The sequence below is a fragment of the Pelodiscus sinensis genome, chromosome 1, assembly GCF_052426305.1.
Source record: "Pelodiscus sinensis isolate ZL-2025 chromosome 1, ASM5242630v1, whole genome shotgun sequence".
NCBI lineage: Eukaryota > Metazoa > Chordata > Testudines > Trionychidae > Pelodiscus > Pelodiscus sinensis.
In genome coordinates this window covers 233,644,363-233,661,025 of record NC_143052.1, presented here as the reverse complement: position 1 = coordinate 233,661,025, position 16,663 = coordinate 233,644,363, and the positions used below count along the sequence as shown (strand labels likewise).

At 44.2% G+C, this 16,663-nt stretch overlaps 1 protein-coding gene across 23 annotated transcripts in view; it reads left to right on the top strand.

Moving 5' to 3' along the window:
- Positions 1–16,663, top strand: part of INPP4A (inositol polyphosphate-4-phosphatase type I A) — a 208,966-nt gene that overhangs the window by 112,536 nt on the left and 79,767 nt on the right. For 19 of the 23 annotated variants that reach the window (XM_075916558.2, XM_075916552.2, XM_075916546.2 and 16 more), the window contains exons 3-6: positions 10,861–10,928; positions 13,791–13,889; positions 14,011–14,231; positions 15,007–15,051. In XM_075916558.2, coding sequence (XP_075772673.1) covers positions 14,126–14,231; positions 15,007–15,051 — 151 coding nt within the window. In that variant the 5' untranslated portion in view covers positions 10,861–10,928; positions 13,791–13,889; positions 14,011–14,125. Of the gene's footprint in view, positions 1–10,860; positions 10,937–13,790; positions 13,890–14,010; positions 14,232–15,006; positions 15,052–16,663 lie in introns of all 23 variants that reach the window. The other 4 variants (XM_075916548.2, XM_075916544.2, XM_075916550.2 and 1 more) reach the window with 2 other exon arrangements.

Below are 16,663 nucleotides of genomic sequence, written 5' to 3'. Positions count from 1 at the left end.
ATTTTGTATTAATGCAGATAGAACCCAAGAAATGGGAAAACTGTGATCATGAGTAAATTAAATTAATGAGAGGGTTTTTTTAAGCAAGTCTGCAGTTTATTTTTCAGTTGTGAATATGTACAAATGGTCTTCATTTACACAAGGAGCTGACTAATTAAATGGCATAAATTGAAGTTTCCAGTTAAATGCTTCCTAATATCACAGCATGATTAAAATTAGTTTCTAGATTAATTGAGTTTCTTGAAACTTCTAATAGCTTTTGCAGGATGATCAAGAAGAAAAACTGTGTGGTTTATAGGTCATATCTAAGTAGGTGAGGAAGGGTGTGAGAAAACGAAGAAAATCACTTCCTGTAGTTGACATGCCACTTAGTCTAAATATCATGAAATCATGTGTTGGGGGTTTTCCACGCTCTATAAATGTATATGTATTCATTTGCAGTAATGCACTGCCTGCCCTCCAGCAGGGTTGTGTGGTTTTTTTTTGTTTGTTTGTTTTTTTTGCCACCCACAGGCACTCAATTTTAGCTTAATCCCTGGGTGAGTTTTAAAGAGTGAGAATGATTGGTAACTGCTGGTTGGGCACTATTGGGATGACCTTTTTGTTTCATGGTACGAAAAACTCTTCTTGAAGAGGGGATCCCTGAGCTAATTAACAATAGATGAGGGGTTCCCTTTATTATAGACAAAGGACCAATGTCTCCGTTAGAACACAGCCTCTTGTGCTGCCCAGATTGTGCAAAAAGTCTGGATTCTGGCCAGAGTTGGTAGGTGAGCATTCTCTTGGTAGGGAGGTACTCTCAGCTGGCTTAGACTGGCTCTTGTGCCCACTGCCTAGCACAAGTGTGGGCAATAATTTTTGCCTGGGCCAGGCCGGAAGAGGTGGAGCCAGAATGCTTCTGGGTTTCCCCTCTCCCAGACCATAATTGGTCTGGGGGTGGGGTAGCCCCTTTAATCCCCTTCCCTCTAGGCACCCATGCCCCTGGCAGGGCGGGAAGAGGCTTCACACACTCCCCCATCCCCAGGCCCAGATTGGCCTGGGAGGAGGGGTGGGGGAGTGCACAAAGCCTCCTCCTGCACCCTGTGAGGAGCACACGGCACTTCAAAGTGCCACGCGCTGCTCGCAGGGCGAGAGGAGGCATCATGTCTTCCCCTGCCACCCAAGCCCTGATTGGCCTGGGGCCGGGGTGCTGCATGAAGCTTCCTTCACCCTGCCACCCCCCCCCCCCAACCGCGCAAGTGTATGGCACTTTGAAGTGCCATGCACTCCTGGCAGGGCCAGGGAGAGGGTGGAGGAAACTTTGCACACTCCTCCTGCCCCCAGGCCAATCAGGGCTTGAGGGCGGGGGAGCATGTGACATCTCCTCTCTCCCTGTGAGCAGCGTGCAGCACTTCATAGCGCTGCATGCTGCTCACAGGATGGGAGGAAGTTTTGGACGCTTCCCCGCCCCCAGGCCCTAATTGGCCTGGGGGCGGGGGAGCGGCAGGGCTTCTGTGCGCCAGATCAACCTGCTTTTCCCACCCCTGGCCTAACAGGTGGACAAAATGTGGGTCTGAATGCTTACTTTTACAAGCTCCTTGGACAGTGGCTTTCATAAGTTCCTTGCAAATGGACGAAATGGTCTCCGAGCATGGGAATGTTCTTCCTAGGAAGCAAACTGAGCGAGCCAGTGAACTGAAGCTACTCTTCTGATTCCCAAAGCACATTGGACAGGAGCCGCTCTTTTAGCCTGGTTTGGCAGAGTGGTGATGGAAGCATTTATGTGCAGACAGTTATGAAAATTATGGTAGGTCAGGCCGCAGCAAGACCTCCATCGCCCATAACTCCTTTGTGGAAGTGATGATAAATTCCTCATATGGTGACAGCCTCTGGCCATTCTTCAGAAGTATTTTGCCCATGTTTGGTTGGCTCACAAGTACTCGTGGAATGCAGTGCTTTGGTCTGCACTGATATGGTTGGGCATAACTGTTACTAGGCAGTGCGGTGAATATTTAGTCCCATTTGTAAGTTTCCAGGCCACAGTGATAGACTGTCAGTGATTATGAGAATGTGTTTTATTTTCTTCACACATGTAAGTCAGTGACAGAGATAGTTCCACTCCTGTTACCCCTCTCCCAATCCTGATATGTGGCTTTGTGGCCAGAGCATATGCAGTGGCATTGAAATAGAGCAAATGTTTTCAAACTTGGCATGCCCCCCATAGAGGGGCACAGAGGGATGTTTTGGGAGCTACCATGATGCCAGCCCCGTGTAGTATGTCTCCGGGTGGGAGCATCCTGTCTACACTCTGACTTACACCAAGGGCCCACCCAGCCTTGCATGTATCTATTTTTTTTCGCTCAAAAGTGGGGCTCAGCTCAAAAAGTTTGAAAGCTGCTGAAATAGTGTTGTGAGAAAATAGAGGGTTTTATTTGGTTTCAGGTTTTATTGTATGTGGAGTAGTGTTCGTCTCCCGCCTTTCTGTGAATGCTGGTTACACCTGTTCCCATAGTTATTTACATATGTGGCATATGTGCAGGGAGAGTGAGAGCACGGCTGGATTACTATTTTGAGGGCCCAGTGCTAAACATACTTGTGGGTCCCCACGTAGTTGTTATTGGCCCCTTCCAAGTATGGGCCTGATGTGGCAGTACTATATCCAGTGCTCAGTCTCAGAGGCATTTTTTCATATGATCACACATCTCTGCAAGATTGTATACACAGCTTCCTCAGCCCCCAGTTTTTCTTATTGACCTGTACACCCATCTGGGTTTACTAGTGTCCACAGTGAGCAGAAATGTCATAGTGATCAGGGGAAACTCCCGACAGATTTACCTCCTTCCTTATCCAAACATTCTATAGCCATGTCTCCACGATCACCCTATTTCACCAGTCACTGCATGTGGCCCTGGTCTCAGCTTAATAAAGTTCCATAGACAGCAGCTGCCTGATCAGTTTTGACAAATCCTTATCCCAACACCCAGTGAAGTGGAACAAATTTTTGTTTGTGTGATTGGAGGATATTTGGATCCATATTGTACGACTGCCACCCCGCAGGATGAGGAAAAGTTAAATTGCCTTTGTTCCACTTTTTTTTTCCCTGGGGGGAAATCACCAATGCAGTATTACTGTCTTCTTTTGAAAAGAAGAAAACTTAAAAAAATAATGGTAACGGTGGTTGAAAATTGCAATTCTAGGCCCAGTTAGCTCTGGGAAGATGCCAACATTTGTTGTTCAATTTTATCCTTTTTTTTTCTACAACAAATTGCAGTGGATCAGTATTTGATTTTGGAGAAATGATGTAACAGTAGCCCAAATTACACTTGAGCGCTCATGTTCAAATCTGGAAGGTGCCTGCTAGGTTCCCTTTCTAAGCATTATATAAAACTGGAAAGGAAAAGCCCATTTCTGCTTCCATGACTGTGGAAATAATCAAATCGTCCTGTGTGCCTAGTTTTGTACCTAAAGCTGCACGGGCCCTCTGTAGAGACTTCCCTCCCTCACTTATCATATTAACCCAGGGGCGGGCAATAATTGTTGACGGGGGGGCCACTCCAAGATTTTGGAAAGAGGTTGAGGGCTGTACTCTTCCATTATATTAATGGAGGAGATGTGGGGTCTGAGATGAAGGTTAGGTGCAGAAGGGAGCTGGGGTAAGAGATTATTGTTCAGGAGGGAGAATGGGGTCTGGGAGGTAGTTTGGGTGAAGGAGGCAGTTGTGACCTATGGCAGGGGACTGGAGTGCAGGGGTTTGGGATGTGACGTAGGGTAGGAGGGGATTATGATCTGGGGCAGGAGATTAAGGTGCCAGATCTGGCAGGGAGTATGGGTGCAAGAGGGGGGCAGAGGGTTTGGGTATGTTGATTGGGTGGGCAGAGGGTTTGGAGAAGGAAGGCTCTGGCCAGGAGACTTAGCAGCCAAACCAGCCTGCTTGCAGGGCTAAGGTTTTCAGAGCTTAAAATGTTTCCCAGCCAGCCAGCCAGCCTGCCTGGCCATGTGCTTGTGTGAATAACTGAGCCAAGGAGAGGGGGTGTGGTTCTTCTTGGCTGCCTGTTATTCACACAGGCAGCTCCCATTGGCCAGTCTCTGGCCAGAAGTGTGCTGGGGGCGGGGGAAGCTCCATTAGCATTCCCCTCTCCCCTCCAGTTTTGTAACCGAAACAGGGCCCAGCAGCCACGTTTCTGAGTGGTGTTGCGGAGCAAGCAAAGGAGCCTGCCTGGGGCTCCCTGCTGCCTCCACAGGCTGTATCCGGTGGCTTGGTGCACTGGATCCGGCCCGCAGGTCATATTTTTCCCAGGCCTGTATTAACTTCTCTTGGTGGGATCCACATACCACCCTTGCTAGGCTGCAGACAGAGGTGCATTGTCCACTCAGCCCACTCAATTCCTTCTCTGGGGGCAGAAAACTGAGGCCACTAACATCCCTAATGCAGTCTGGGAAGGCTTCTGAGGGTGAGATCTGGGCCACAGCTGCTCACTCCCTGTGCACACATGTTCCCCACTCACAGCCCCACCTCTTCCAGCAGCCAGCCCTCCAGTCACAGCAAGCTGCTGTGCAGGGCTCACAGCTTCTCCATAACCCTCCTTCTCCCTTCCTTTCCTGTTGCTAGAGGCCAAGGGAATGATGGGAAATGTAGTCCCTTTCCTGCTCCAGTGCCAGCTCTCTAACGAAGCTGGCTAAGGACCTACAGTTCTCAGGGTAGCTTGGCTGCCTGTGATGCCCTTCAAGCTTCCAGTGCACCGCACAGCTGGGAGGAAGGGAGAGAAACAGGGACCTTCTAAGTTTGGTCCTGGTGCCAGGGAACAATTGACCTAATGGTAAAGCTGCGACTGAGTAGGGGGAGCATACATGTATTTCCCACCCTCCCCACCTGCCAGTAAATTTTTTAGCAGGCTAGCCAGCAGCCCAGCTTAGACCTGGCTCACACCAGGTCTGTGACTTACCCCACTGTGGCTCTGCATTTAAAGTATATTAGGAGCCAGGTGGGCAGGCAGCCCGGTTAAGTTCTGGCTTGTGCCCTGTCTGGGAGCTCAGCCCCACCCCTGTACAGGGGTTGCTACCACCCTGTGCTGCTGCCTCTGTATCAGAGGCAGCAGCCTTAGTGTCAGTCTATAGCATTAACCTATAGGCTTTTGCTTGTCAGTTAATCGACTACACTGTTACATCCCTAGTCAGTAGGTGGAGGAGGTGAGTATTGTTCAAATGACAAGGTGCACTCTTAACAGCAAGCCTTTTCTGTGTGATAAAAATGACATGCTATCAGCAACAACGACCACTGTGGATGCAGCTGAAACATGGTGTGGCTGCTAGTGTGGACAACAGCAAACGCTATTCTGTATCACTCCAGGAACCATGATTGACACCTTCACTTGCAGCAAAGTGTTCAGTACTGAATCAGTTACACCCATTGACAACAATGGGTCATTTTTTCAGTGGACAAATTCATAATCTACATATGTGATGGCTCAGTTTCCATGCTCAAGACTGGGTTTGCTTGGCATAGTGACTGGACTATGTGTGTCATTGGGGCCACTAGCTTTATTTGGTAGGACAACTACCAGAAGGAAGCAATCTGGTCATTAGTCTACTATATAGTTTAGACATTTTTTCTGTGTGTCTGTCCATCAGTAACCTGAAGCCAGAGATCACTAGGGGATGTCTTCTGGGTCTGCCCAGAAAGACACTGTGAATTGACAGATTACTATAGCATTGTCACTCTTGGAAATGAGATGGTGACTCATTTGTATGCCTGTATTTTCTTACTTTAATCTGTAAATAACTCTTATTTCTCTTTCCTAGTTTAATAAATATTTAGATGGTTTCTTACAGAATTGACTACAGGCTTTGTGTTTGGTGTAAGATCTAGGATATCAGCGGAGCTAGAGTGACTGGTTTCTTGTGACTCGAAGCAACTTGAATGTGATGTGGTTTCTGGCATAAATAACTATTTATCACTAAGTTCAGTTTGTGTGGAAAGATAGACTGGATGATCTGAAAAGACTGTGTGTGACTCCATAGTAAGACTGTAATAGTTTGTCACATTTGTTACTGGCTTGGTGAAATCTAATTATAGAGCACCTCACCAGTTTGGCATGTCTGTCCTATTTTTGCCATGCTCTCCGAGGCAAACACTCAGGGTAGCTCTAGACAGCATGACACCAGTGATACCACAGTCTGTTTTTATCAGAAGCTTCTGGCATGGTAACATTGAGAGTTGCCTCCTTAGCACCCGCAGAGAACATGTTCTGAAAGATCCTGAAAGCCAGTGTTACATCCAACTATGAATGAAAAGTTTAGAGGACTATACGACTGACAGCATACAGAAGGAAACAGGAGACTGGAGAAATACCCAGGATTCCCTAGACATAATGGTGGGAATCCCAAATGCTCCAAAACTCCCCACCCTTTTCAGTCCTTGCAGTCCTTTCTGCGTCTTCCCCTATGCAACATGTCACACGACATCAGAGGTTGTATCTTTATCCTTATCACTTCATGCTGAGGGACAGCATGGGAAACCACAGTTTCACATACATTGACCTGTGAAAACCACAGTTGGTGGATGCAAAGCTTCAGTTGACAACATTGGTGCACTGAAGAAGATGTAATTGTTAACTTCCTCTCCAATTTTAAATTTCACCCTGCTAGCTTGTTAAAATTGCCTGTGGGTATTTTGCAAAACTTTTTTTCCCCACTCAGGGAACTTCTGGGTTTGATTTTTTTTTTTTGAGAGAGAGAGAGAGAGAGAGAGAGAGAGAGAGATAATTGAATTATCTCTGTTAGTTCACAACAAATATTGCAGAGAGAATTCAGTATACAAAGCACACTTGCAAATGCACATCAAGTACCATGTTATCTATAGCTTCAAGAATACATGCCCAATGATATTTATAAAGGTATGGAAAGCACAACACAGTTCTCAGCAGCAGCCAAATCTCCAAGCTCAGAGAACTGTCCAGCACAGAACACTACTATGACTGACCATAAAAATTCTCTCTCAAATCCTCTCTCAGCTGTGCAGCTGCATGTTAGGCTGTTGTAATAGCTCTTGTGTCTGGCTGTTGAAAGTCAGCTGAGAGCTGCTCTACCTCCATCTTTCCCCTCTTTGCCTCACAGAAAGTATTCAGGACACAGCAAGAAGCTGTAAGCATGGGAATATGTTCCTCACTGAGATCAAGTCTAATGAATAGGCACCACCACTGTTCCTTCTGTCTACCAAAAGCACATTTGCCAACCATTCTGCACTTGCTAAGCTTGTACTTGTAGCTTTCCTTGGTGCCATTGATGTGGCTGAAATATGGCTTCATGAGCCAGAGATTAAGGAATAAGCTGGGTCCCCCAGAATCACTATTGACAGACATTTCAGTGTTGCGGGCTGAGAAAGACTATCCCCACTTGCAGCTTTCTAAACCAGGCATGTCCAAAGTCCGGCCCACGGGCCAATTGCGGCCCATGTTCCGGTTTAATATGGCCCCCGCTTCCTCCCCCTCTCCTGGTTCCCTGGTGCTCTTTTGAACTGGCGCGCCCAGCGCGCCGCTTCCGGCTGCGCCGCCGCCCATGGCCTCCGCAGTCCTAGAGCCTGCCCTGTAGGGCATGTCTGCAGCCCCGCTCCCCCGCTCGGCTGCGGGTTCGCCCTGCCCCCGGACCGCCGTGAGGCCGGCGTGCCCTGCGCTCTCCGCCCGCCTCTGACCCCGCGGGCCCTCCGCCTTGGGGCTGAGAGTGCAGGGACAGCCCTCACGCATGTTCACTTCTTCAAATCTGGCCCTCTTTGAAAAAAGTTTGTACACCCCTGTTCTAAACAGTCCTGTGTTCTTAAAGACGTGAATATCATGCACCTTCCCTGAGGAGCCCAGCCTGAGATGCGCCCCATGGCTTGCATCGCCATAAAAAAGTATCGCTTTCTGTTGGTGTGGCAAGGTGGCTGGTGTTAAAATAGGACTATGCTGTCTATTGCCTGATGGCAGTTTGGAAACCTTATTGCTGCCGCTATATCTGCTATGTCTTGTTTATTGCCAAGAGGTTTATTGCCAGTCCTGTAAAGCAGGAGCCAAAAATGGCCCTACATACTTGTGTAGCAGTAGCCCCTCTGGATTTTTCCAGCTGCAAAGTGATTTCCCATTGACTTGTAGCAATTTGGGATTGCTTTCAGAGTGCGTCAGTTGTTTCTGAACAGTCATGTCAGCTCTCATTCTGGTGTCCATGCACTGGGGGGATGGGGCAAGCTCATCATACAGGTCCGGACCTGTAGCCTTTCCCGACTGTAAGTTCTATCGCCACTGCTCAGCTTCCCAACCCTGCATTATGATGCGATCCCACCAATCAGTGCTTGTTTCTTGGGCCCCGAAGTGGCATTCCACCAGGTGCAGCTGCTCTGTGAATGCCACAAGCAACCTTAAATTGCTTTTTACTATGTTCCTCAACAAACTATCCTCAAAAAAAAAAAAATCCTGACTATCCTGGTTGCTGTGGTTTTTCCTGACATCTGCAAATACAGATGAATCACATGTGCAATATTTGAATGTTCCTGTGAATATCGTAGAGCTCTATGTGTCTGTCAGAGATGACAGATATCAAAATTCCCATGAGGGATTATGGGGTTTTTTTAAGTGAAAAAATTATGGGATATGGATATGATGATGCAATGGAGGTAGTTGCAGGCTGGGAGCTTGACTCTTAGCTCCCAGAGATCCATAGGTAAGTCGTCTCTAGCCCACATAGCAAACATTTCCAAAAGGCATTTCACCAGACAGCTGCAAATGGCACATAGGTGCTACCTCTGGTGTGCTGCACTTTGCATTGACACAGACTCTCCTCGGGTATGTCTACACCAGATGTATTTTGGAATACGCTATTCCAAAAGAAATACTCCAAAATAGCTTATTTTGAAAGAGTGAATCTACACTACAGGGAAGCCTCAAAATTAGTCGCCCCTGGAGAGGAGCTATTTTGAAATAGCAGCAGTGAAGTGTCCACACTACAGCTATTTCGAAATAGCTGTTTTTGAATAGGCATTATTCCTTGTGGAAAGAGGTTCACAGAAATCAGAATAAGTCGTCCGTTATTTTGAATTTATTTTGAAATAACATAATTGTCGTGTAGACGCTCACATTGTTATTTTGGAATAACGGCCATTATTCCAAAATAATGCAGTTATGTAGCGCACCCTTAGGGACTACATGCAGCACAGACACAAGCAACCAAATATGCCTTCCAAGTGATAATACAAACTTCAAAAGCTGTACGCTGACACAACCACAGTTTGCATAAAACACAATTTGTAACATTGATATGGCCTGTGTGGATCACAGTAAAAGAATTTTTTTTTTTTAAAAAAAGTGAAGTTCTCCCACTCCATTTCCATACTCCTTTTAAGTTTAAATTTTTCTAATTCCATCTTCTGATTCGTAGGGCCTTAATTTACTTTGTAGAAACTGAACCACTAACAAATACAAACCTTCAGTTATCCCATAATGTATTTATAATTAACTTCTTTTTCTTTTTGTGAGGCTTGTTGCCAGCTTTTACAAAGTATTTTAGAAGTTGTGAGTTTGATTCCAAAATTAGCTATAGAAAAGCCTGTGTAGTAGGAAAAAATAAATACCCACATTCACATTTTGTCATTTATATATTAAAGCTTTTTATAGTACTAGACTTTTGTGTAAAAATTTTAGCATATTTTTCTTTCTTTCTATTGTACCATCCACTTACCAGATGCAGTTCCCCTTAGTGTCAGTTTGTTACTCTTTGTATCTGTTATGACTGGCTGATACCCTTGCTAATTTTGTGGGGAAGTAAGCTGTCTGCCAAACTTACATGCTATTGCTAAAACTGTCAGAAAGTTTTGCTGTGTGATAAGCTATGTCACAAGTAGGAAGCACATAGACAGCTGTAGGGCTACGTCTATACTACGAGTTTTCTCGGCAAAAATATGCTAACGAGGGACTCATTTGCACGAGTTGTGATCTCATTTGCATATTTTCTGCCGATCCATTTTTGCGCTGTGGATTTTGCACAAAAACAAGCAGTGTGGGCGTTTTCTTTTTGCACAAAAACCCCTTTTCCACAAGATCCTTATGCCCCAAAAAAGGAGATTTACCGATTTTGCAGGAAAAGGGTTTTTTGTGCAAAAAGAAAACGTCCACACTGCTTGTTTCTGCGCAAAAATCCCAGCGCAAAAACGGATTGGCAGAAAATATGCAAATGAGATCGCAACTCATTCAAATGAGTCCCTCAGTATATTTTTTGCTGAGAAAACTTGTAGTGTAGGCGTAGCCTAATAATAAGGAAATGGGGCATTCGGAGTACAAATGCAATTATTTGATAAAATTAGGGTTGCCGGATGGTTTCAACAGAAATACCGGACACACTTAACACTACAGCACAGTCTACATTACATCTTATTTAGAAAATAATGGACATTTATATTTTCTCAATTTGTTTCCCGAACAGAAAGCTCAAATACCGGACTGTCCAGTTCAAAACCGGACACCTGGCAATCCTAGATAAAATGCCACTTTGAAATGATCTAAATCTTCATAAAAATGTAAGCCTTGGTCTGCACTAGACCAGGCTGGTCGACTTCAGATACGTCATGGAGCTAGATAAAATGCATAGCTGGGTTCAGTTTACCTTAAGCCGAGCCATTACAGTGTCTATGCTGCAGGAGGCCGATGGGAGCACATGCTGCCGTCAGCTTTCCTTGCTCCTCACAAGGGAAGAGTACAGGATGCCGATGGGGGCTACACTCAGCATTCCATTTGGGGGTCTGCTCTAGATCCACTAAATTGAACGCCAGAAGATCAACCTTTGGAGGGTCGATTTTCTCTGTAGTATAGACATGCCTTCAGAGCATACATTTATGAGTGCTGCTTTGTTTATTTTTAGATGTGACCTTAAACCCGATTTTAAGACATGCAAAACCGCGCTCTCTGGCAGGAGGAAAACAACCCTCAGTGAGTATGTCAGTATGAATTGTCTATGAAATTTCATATTTGGTATAATTTAAAATAGCAGTTCTTCAGCTTGAAAATTAAGATAATGTATAACTTTTCAGTTTTGAATATTGATCCCTTTAAGAGTGTCAGTAGTTGCATAGTTTTGGGCTGGAGAAGTGTCAGTCTCCCTTACCTACTCAAGCTGTTTCTTGACCTACTGTGATACGAACATATTATTTATCCACAAAATTAAAGTATTTGTATGATTTGTTCCTTCATGGCACTGTGCCTAGATCCTACTTTTGTGGCACTGTTACATTCTGTTAAAACACTGAAGTTAATAGAGTTAGTCACCATTAAGAGATCATTTTATATACAGAAGCAATTAGCTAAAATCTGATACTCCAAGGAAAACAAACTAGGAGGAGTGTGAGGATTTGGAAACTGGCAGAGAATTATGACAGATTTCCTACTTGAGCAAATCTTGTGAAATTAAATACTCTTCTGGAATGACTGCCTCTTTACTAACCATAATATGAATTAGAAGAATTGGAAAACTATCTGCTTCAATTGCTGACTATAATGCTATGGGAAGAATGTAGTTAGTAATAATGCATGCTAATACTTTTGAGGATGACATATGCAAGTCTCCCATCTTTTTGGTTTTCCTATTTAATCAGTTTTCCTTTTTTTCATATCACTCCATTAATTTGTAAGCACTTTCAGTTGATGCATAATTTCTTGAGTGCAAGGAAAGCTATTTATTTTGAAATGAGTTAGAGGGTGGCCCATCTGTTTTTGGGAGCAGACAGTCAACTTTCCCTTCTCTCCATCCATCCCCAAGTGAGTTTCCTGTTTTAAAATCTAGTTGCTTCTGTACTCACACATAGGGTATGTCTAGACTACAGGCTTTTGTCGACAGAAGTTCTGTTGACAGATACTGTCAACAAAGCTTCTGTCGACAAAGAGCATCTAGACTACATCCACTGTCGACAAAGCAAGCCGCTTTGTCGACATGACAGTGTAGACGAAAAGGACAGTGTAGATTCACTAATGCCTTCTGTCGACAGAACTCTGTCGACAAAAGGCGTTATTCCTCGTAGAATGAGGTTTACAGCCGTCGACAAAGCTGCGGCAGTGTAGATGCAGGTATAGTTTTCTCGACAAAAGTCCACCTTTGTCGACAAAACCCTGTAGTCTAGACACACTCATGGCGTCCTTATTATTTCTTATAACCCTGTACAGGAAAAAAAAAAAAGCTCTAATGTCCAGAGCAGTTGAAAGGTTTTAATGATAGAATGAAGTGTTATGGGGGCATCAGAAGCAAGAAGTATGCATATGTGATCTCAGTCACTACATTTCCATTTATTGTATTTTTCTTCTTGTTCTTCATAAATGGAAGGAATTGCCCCAACAATTGTTATGAAATAGATACAAAAGTTTAATAACTACTGTGTTAATGTAGCTGAGGGTGGAAAGAACCCTTCAAATTAATCATTGTAACCAAATTTAGCATTCCTTAGAATAGATCATACTTTTCTCTTCTTGCCTGTGTTGGCCCACATTAGAAATGTTAGGGAGTAATTGACTACCCAATAAGTATCAACTACTCACTTCAAACCCGCTTCCCTCCCCCGCTCCCTCTGCCTCTGTGAGAGACAGCAAGGGATGGGGAGGGAGATAGGAGCCAGTGCTGGGGGGAACTAACTTAAAAGCCAGTTCCCCTTAGCACCATCTGCGCAGTGCTGCCTGTCCCCCTCCCCTCCACCTCTATCAGAGGCAGCGGGGGGGATAGGGGTGGCTGCTCCGGCAGCAACCCATGTCTGTGGGGATCCCAGCGGGGAGGTGGGCCCTCTCATGGACTGAGGCTGCTGCTTCCAAGCAGCCCCTATTCATGGTAGCCCAGGCTGGCCGCGCATGGGGAGCTGTTCCAGCAGCAGCCCCTGTTCTTGGCAGACCAGGCTGGGCGCTGCAAACAGAGGCTGCTGGACTCAGCGTGAATGAGCACTGAGCAGTCCCGGCTCATGCTGGTCTGGGATGCTGCACCTCTACATTTTAAATATAGTAAGAGCCTGATGGACTACCAGGCTCTTACCACATTTAAAATGTAGAGCTACAGCACCAGTGACTCCTGGAGCCAGCAGGAGCCGGGACTGCTTAGTCCTGGCTCGAGCCGGCTCCTGGAGCTACCCTGCTGCAGCTCTGCAGAGTGATTCTTATCGACTAGTCGTGTAGTCGATATAAATTATATCGACTAAACAATTAGCCACATAACTGCAATTAAACATCATTAGCCCATGTCTCTCTCTTTCTGGCACCATTTGGGGGAAAAAAATCTCAACTCCCTTGTATTTATTGTGTCTAATGTGCACTGTGAATGTTGGCATTATTTTTATATGTTATGGAACTATTTTATATCATGTTGCAAGGAGTTCAATAGCTTCATTGTGCATGAAAATGTTTCTTCTTCCATTTTAAAATTGTCTTCAGTTGGAATGTGAGTTGGTATAAAAATGTAATGATTATTAACATTGTTAATAACTTGCCTGTTGGTAAGGAGGTTTATTAATAATTAATCTTACAAACAACAGGCTACAGTGCTGCAATATAAAATATCCCTGATCTTTTTAGATACACCTTTCAGTGGTGGTGAATTCTAAAATGGAATAGTTTGTTTACTGCTAACCACAGCATTTACTATTCTTTATTTATATTCTATTGAACATTCTCCCTCTGCCTTTATCTATTGTCCTATTTCTGCAGAAAGAGGCCCCATCTGACAAATTTACTCACAATCCTTAAGGTTTATGATAACCTCTAAGCTTTGTTAAAGATGTAATAACTTAACACAACAGCTGTGTTCTTCCCTTTGTTTAATAGGTAACTCTGAACCCTGATCTCTGATGGAAAAGCCTTTTTTTGCAAGTTGTACTGTGTTTAGACGGTTTTCATTACAAATCGTATAGAAGAATGAATCATGTGAGTTAAGTTACCTTTCATTTCATCAGCATTTAGCTTTTCATCAGAATTAAAGTAATCTTAAAACTATGGATTTGCAGCTGTTACAGTTATGACAATGGCCATTTTGATTTTATTTTAGTTATGCTTAGCATGGTGATATTGCAGCAGGTGTGACAATCTGCAGTACTCTGATACTTCATCAAGACAAATCACTAACGTCGGGCAGTTAAAAGAGACGTGTTCTTCATGACAAAATGACAGCAAGAGAACACAGCCCCCGCCTTAGTGCAAAATCCCGCACTGTGCAACGGGCCTCCACTATAGACATTGCTTCTGACATGCTAGGTCTGTCCCTGGCAGGTAAGCATCTTTGTATCACCTCGTGCCTACCTACTGTTCCTTTCAGATGTACTTATATTATTATATTTTTAAAATCTTTCCATTCATTGTTTGTTGGAAGTTTTAAATGTCCCTGTTTATCCTCAGTGTATACAATGGAGGGATTATCCTGAAATTCAAATACCAATAGACTGTCTTTAAAAACTTATTTAGCCCTATTTTATAGGCAAGGAACTAGAAGTGGCGGTGGGCCGATAGAGAAGAGGCTAGATCCTTCATGATCGTTGCTATAGTGCTATAGCTGATTCTCCTTCCTGTGAGAGGGTAGTTATACTGGTATAATAACCTTATACCTGTGTAACTGCTTCCATCCTAGGAGAGTTACTCCATTTTAACTATGCCGGCATCCTTAAAATGGTTCTATTCTCTAGTATAGACAATTTCATTAATAGAGGTACCTTTCAATGAGCATTAGGATTCTAAGTATTTGTTGCTTTTGAAAATGGGACTTACCCTAAGTGACTTAGGAGCCTATTATAAAAACACAGAACTATGCCTTATTTTTTATCAAACTGCATAATATCTGTTTGAATTTGGTGCTTCATGGGTTGAATATGTAACATGTAAGTATTTTTTTAAATTTTCAAGATTAATTGAACAAAAAAAGTCAACATAAAATGTTCTATAGATTTAACTTCTTCCCTAAAATGTTTCCCCTCTCTAACTGCAATGACAAATCAAGAATTGCATGAGAACAATGGAGAATTTATCTTGTATTAATTTTTCTGCTCTACAGGAAACATCCAGGATCCAGATGAGCCAATTTTAGAGTTCAGCTTAGGTCAGTAGTTTTCATGACTCTTTAAGACAGAGGACAGTGTTTTCCAGTGGTTATCCATTGCAAATTATACATTCTTTCCTGTAGTCATGTGGTTAATATGGGTCCCAGAAATGTCTTGATTTCTAATATGGTTAAAATTTGGCTGGTTGAATGCCTTTAGGCAAGTCATCTGGCTCCTTTGTGCATCAGTTAACCCAACAAGAAGGCTTGAAGAAATGCAGCTTCTCAATGAGTATTCAAAAGTTCCATTTGTGGAGCACATTCCTGGCTAAGTAGTTGGCTTACAAAAATTTTGAAAGCTTTATGATCTGAGAGCTGTTTTCTAAATGGAAATTGGAAAGCAGTAATATGTATATTTAAGACTGGATCTGAATCCTCCATTGTCATTCCACAGAATGTGAATTACTTTCTTTTTTATGCCTTCAGCTTAAGGATGTAATAGTGTAGCTGGTGAATCGACTTCACACAAATCCCTCCTCCCCTCACAGTTCTGCCTATAAAGGAGCCTGGGAGCTGGTGGACAAGCACTCTGACTCAGTCCCAGCTCACGCTGAATCTAACAGCTACTCCCACTGTGGCGCTGCATCCTTTAATGCAGAACTGCAGTGGAGATAGCTGTCAGGCCCCGTGTGAGCCAGGACTGAGCCAGAGTGCTTGCCTGCCGGCTCTCAAGCTCCTTTAAATACAGAGCTACTGATTGGTTAATCATGTCACCCACAACATTTTGTCAGTTACACGATTACGGAATTAAATGCTTCCTAATATCCCTACTTCAGCTCCTGTCCGATAGGTAAGCAAAGAAAAAAAATAAGTACTCAGAACTGCAATGCTATTTAAGTTACATCAGGGGTTTGCCTAGCACAGATAAAATTGTAAAGTTAATGCTATACATCTAATCCATCAAATTTTAGTAATAACTTGGGCCATGGTGGGGAAAATGTAGGCATCTACTATATGTAGTAGAGTTTGTTCTCCTAAACTGTAAAGGTATGTCTACACTACAAAGTTAATTCGAAATAAGAGCACTTATTTCGAATTAACTTTAATAGCGTCTACACAGGCAAACCGCTATTTCGAAATAAATTCGAAATAGTGGAGCCCTTATTTCGAATTTGGTAAACCTCATTCTACGAGGAGTAACACCAAATTCGAAATAGCTATTTTGAATTAAGTGCTGTGTAGACACTTAATTTGAAATAGGGGGCCTCCAGCCCTTCCCAGGAAACCCTGGTGGCCACTCTGGGCACAACCAGGAAAACTTACCTCTCCCCCAGCCCCGGAGCCATTTAAGGGGTAGACTCTGGCCACAGTGCCTGTGCCAGCTCCAAGCCTGCCAGCCCAGAGCCAGCAGTGGCCACTGGGGCGCCTGACCCAGTGGCCCCAAAACATGAGCCAGCAAGCCACTGGCAGCCAGCCCTCCACCGCTCCCCAGGAGCAGTCTGCCAGCTCCCAGGAGCCTGATAGGGGCTGGAGAAGGCAGGAGTCTTCCTGGTCCAGGGTGGAGATCATGGACCTTATTCAAGTTTGGAGGGGATGCCCCGAACGTCCATGATCTCTGCACTAGATGGAGGAATGCGGCCATCTATGGCAGGATAGCTGCCAGCCTGGCCAC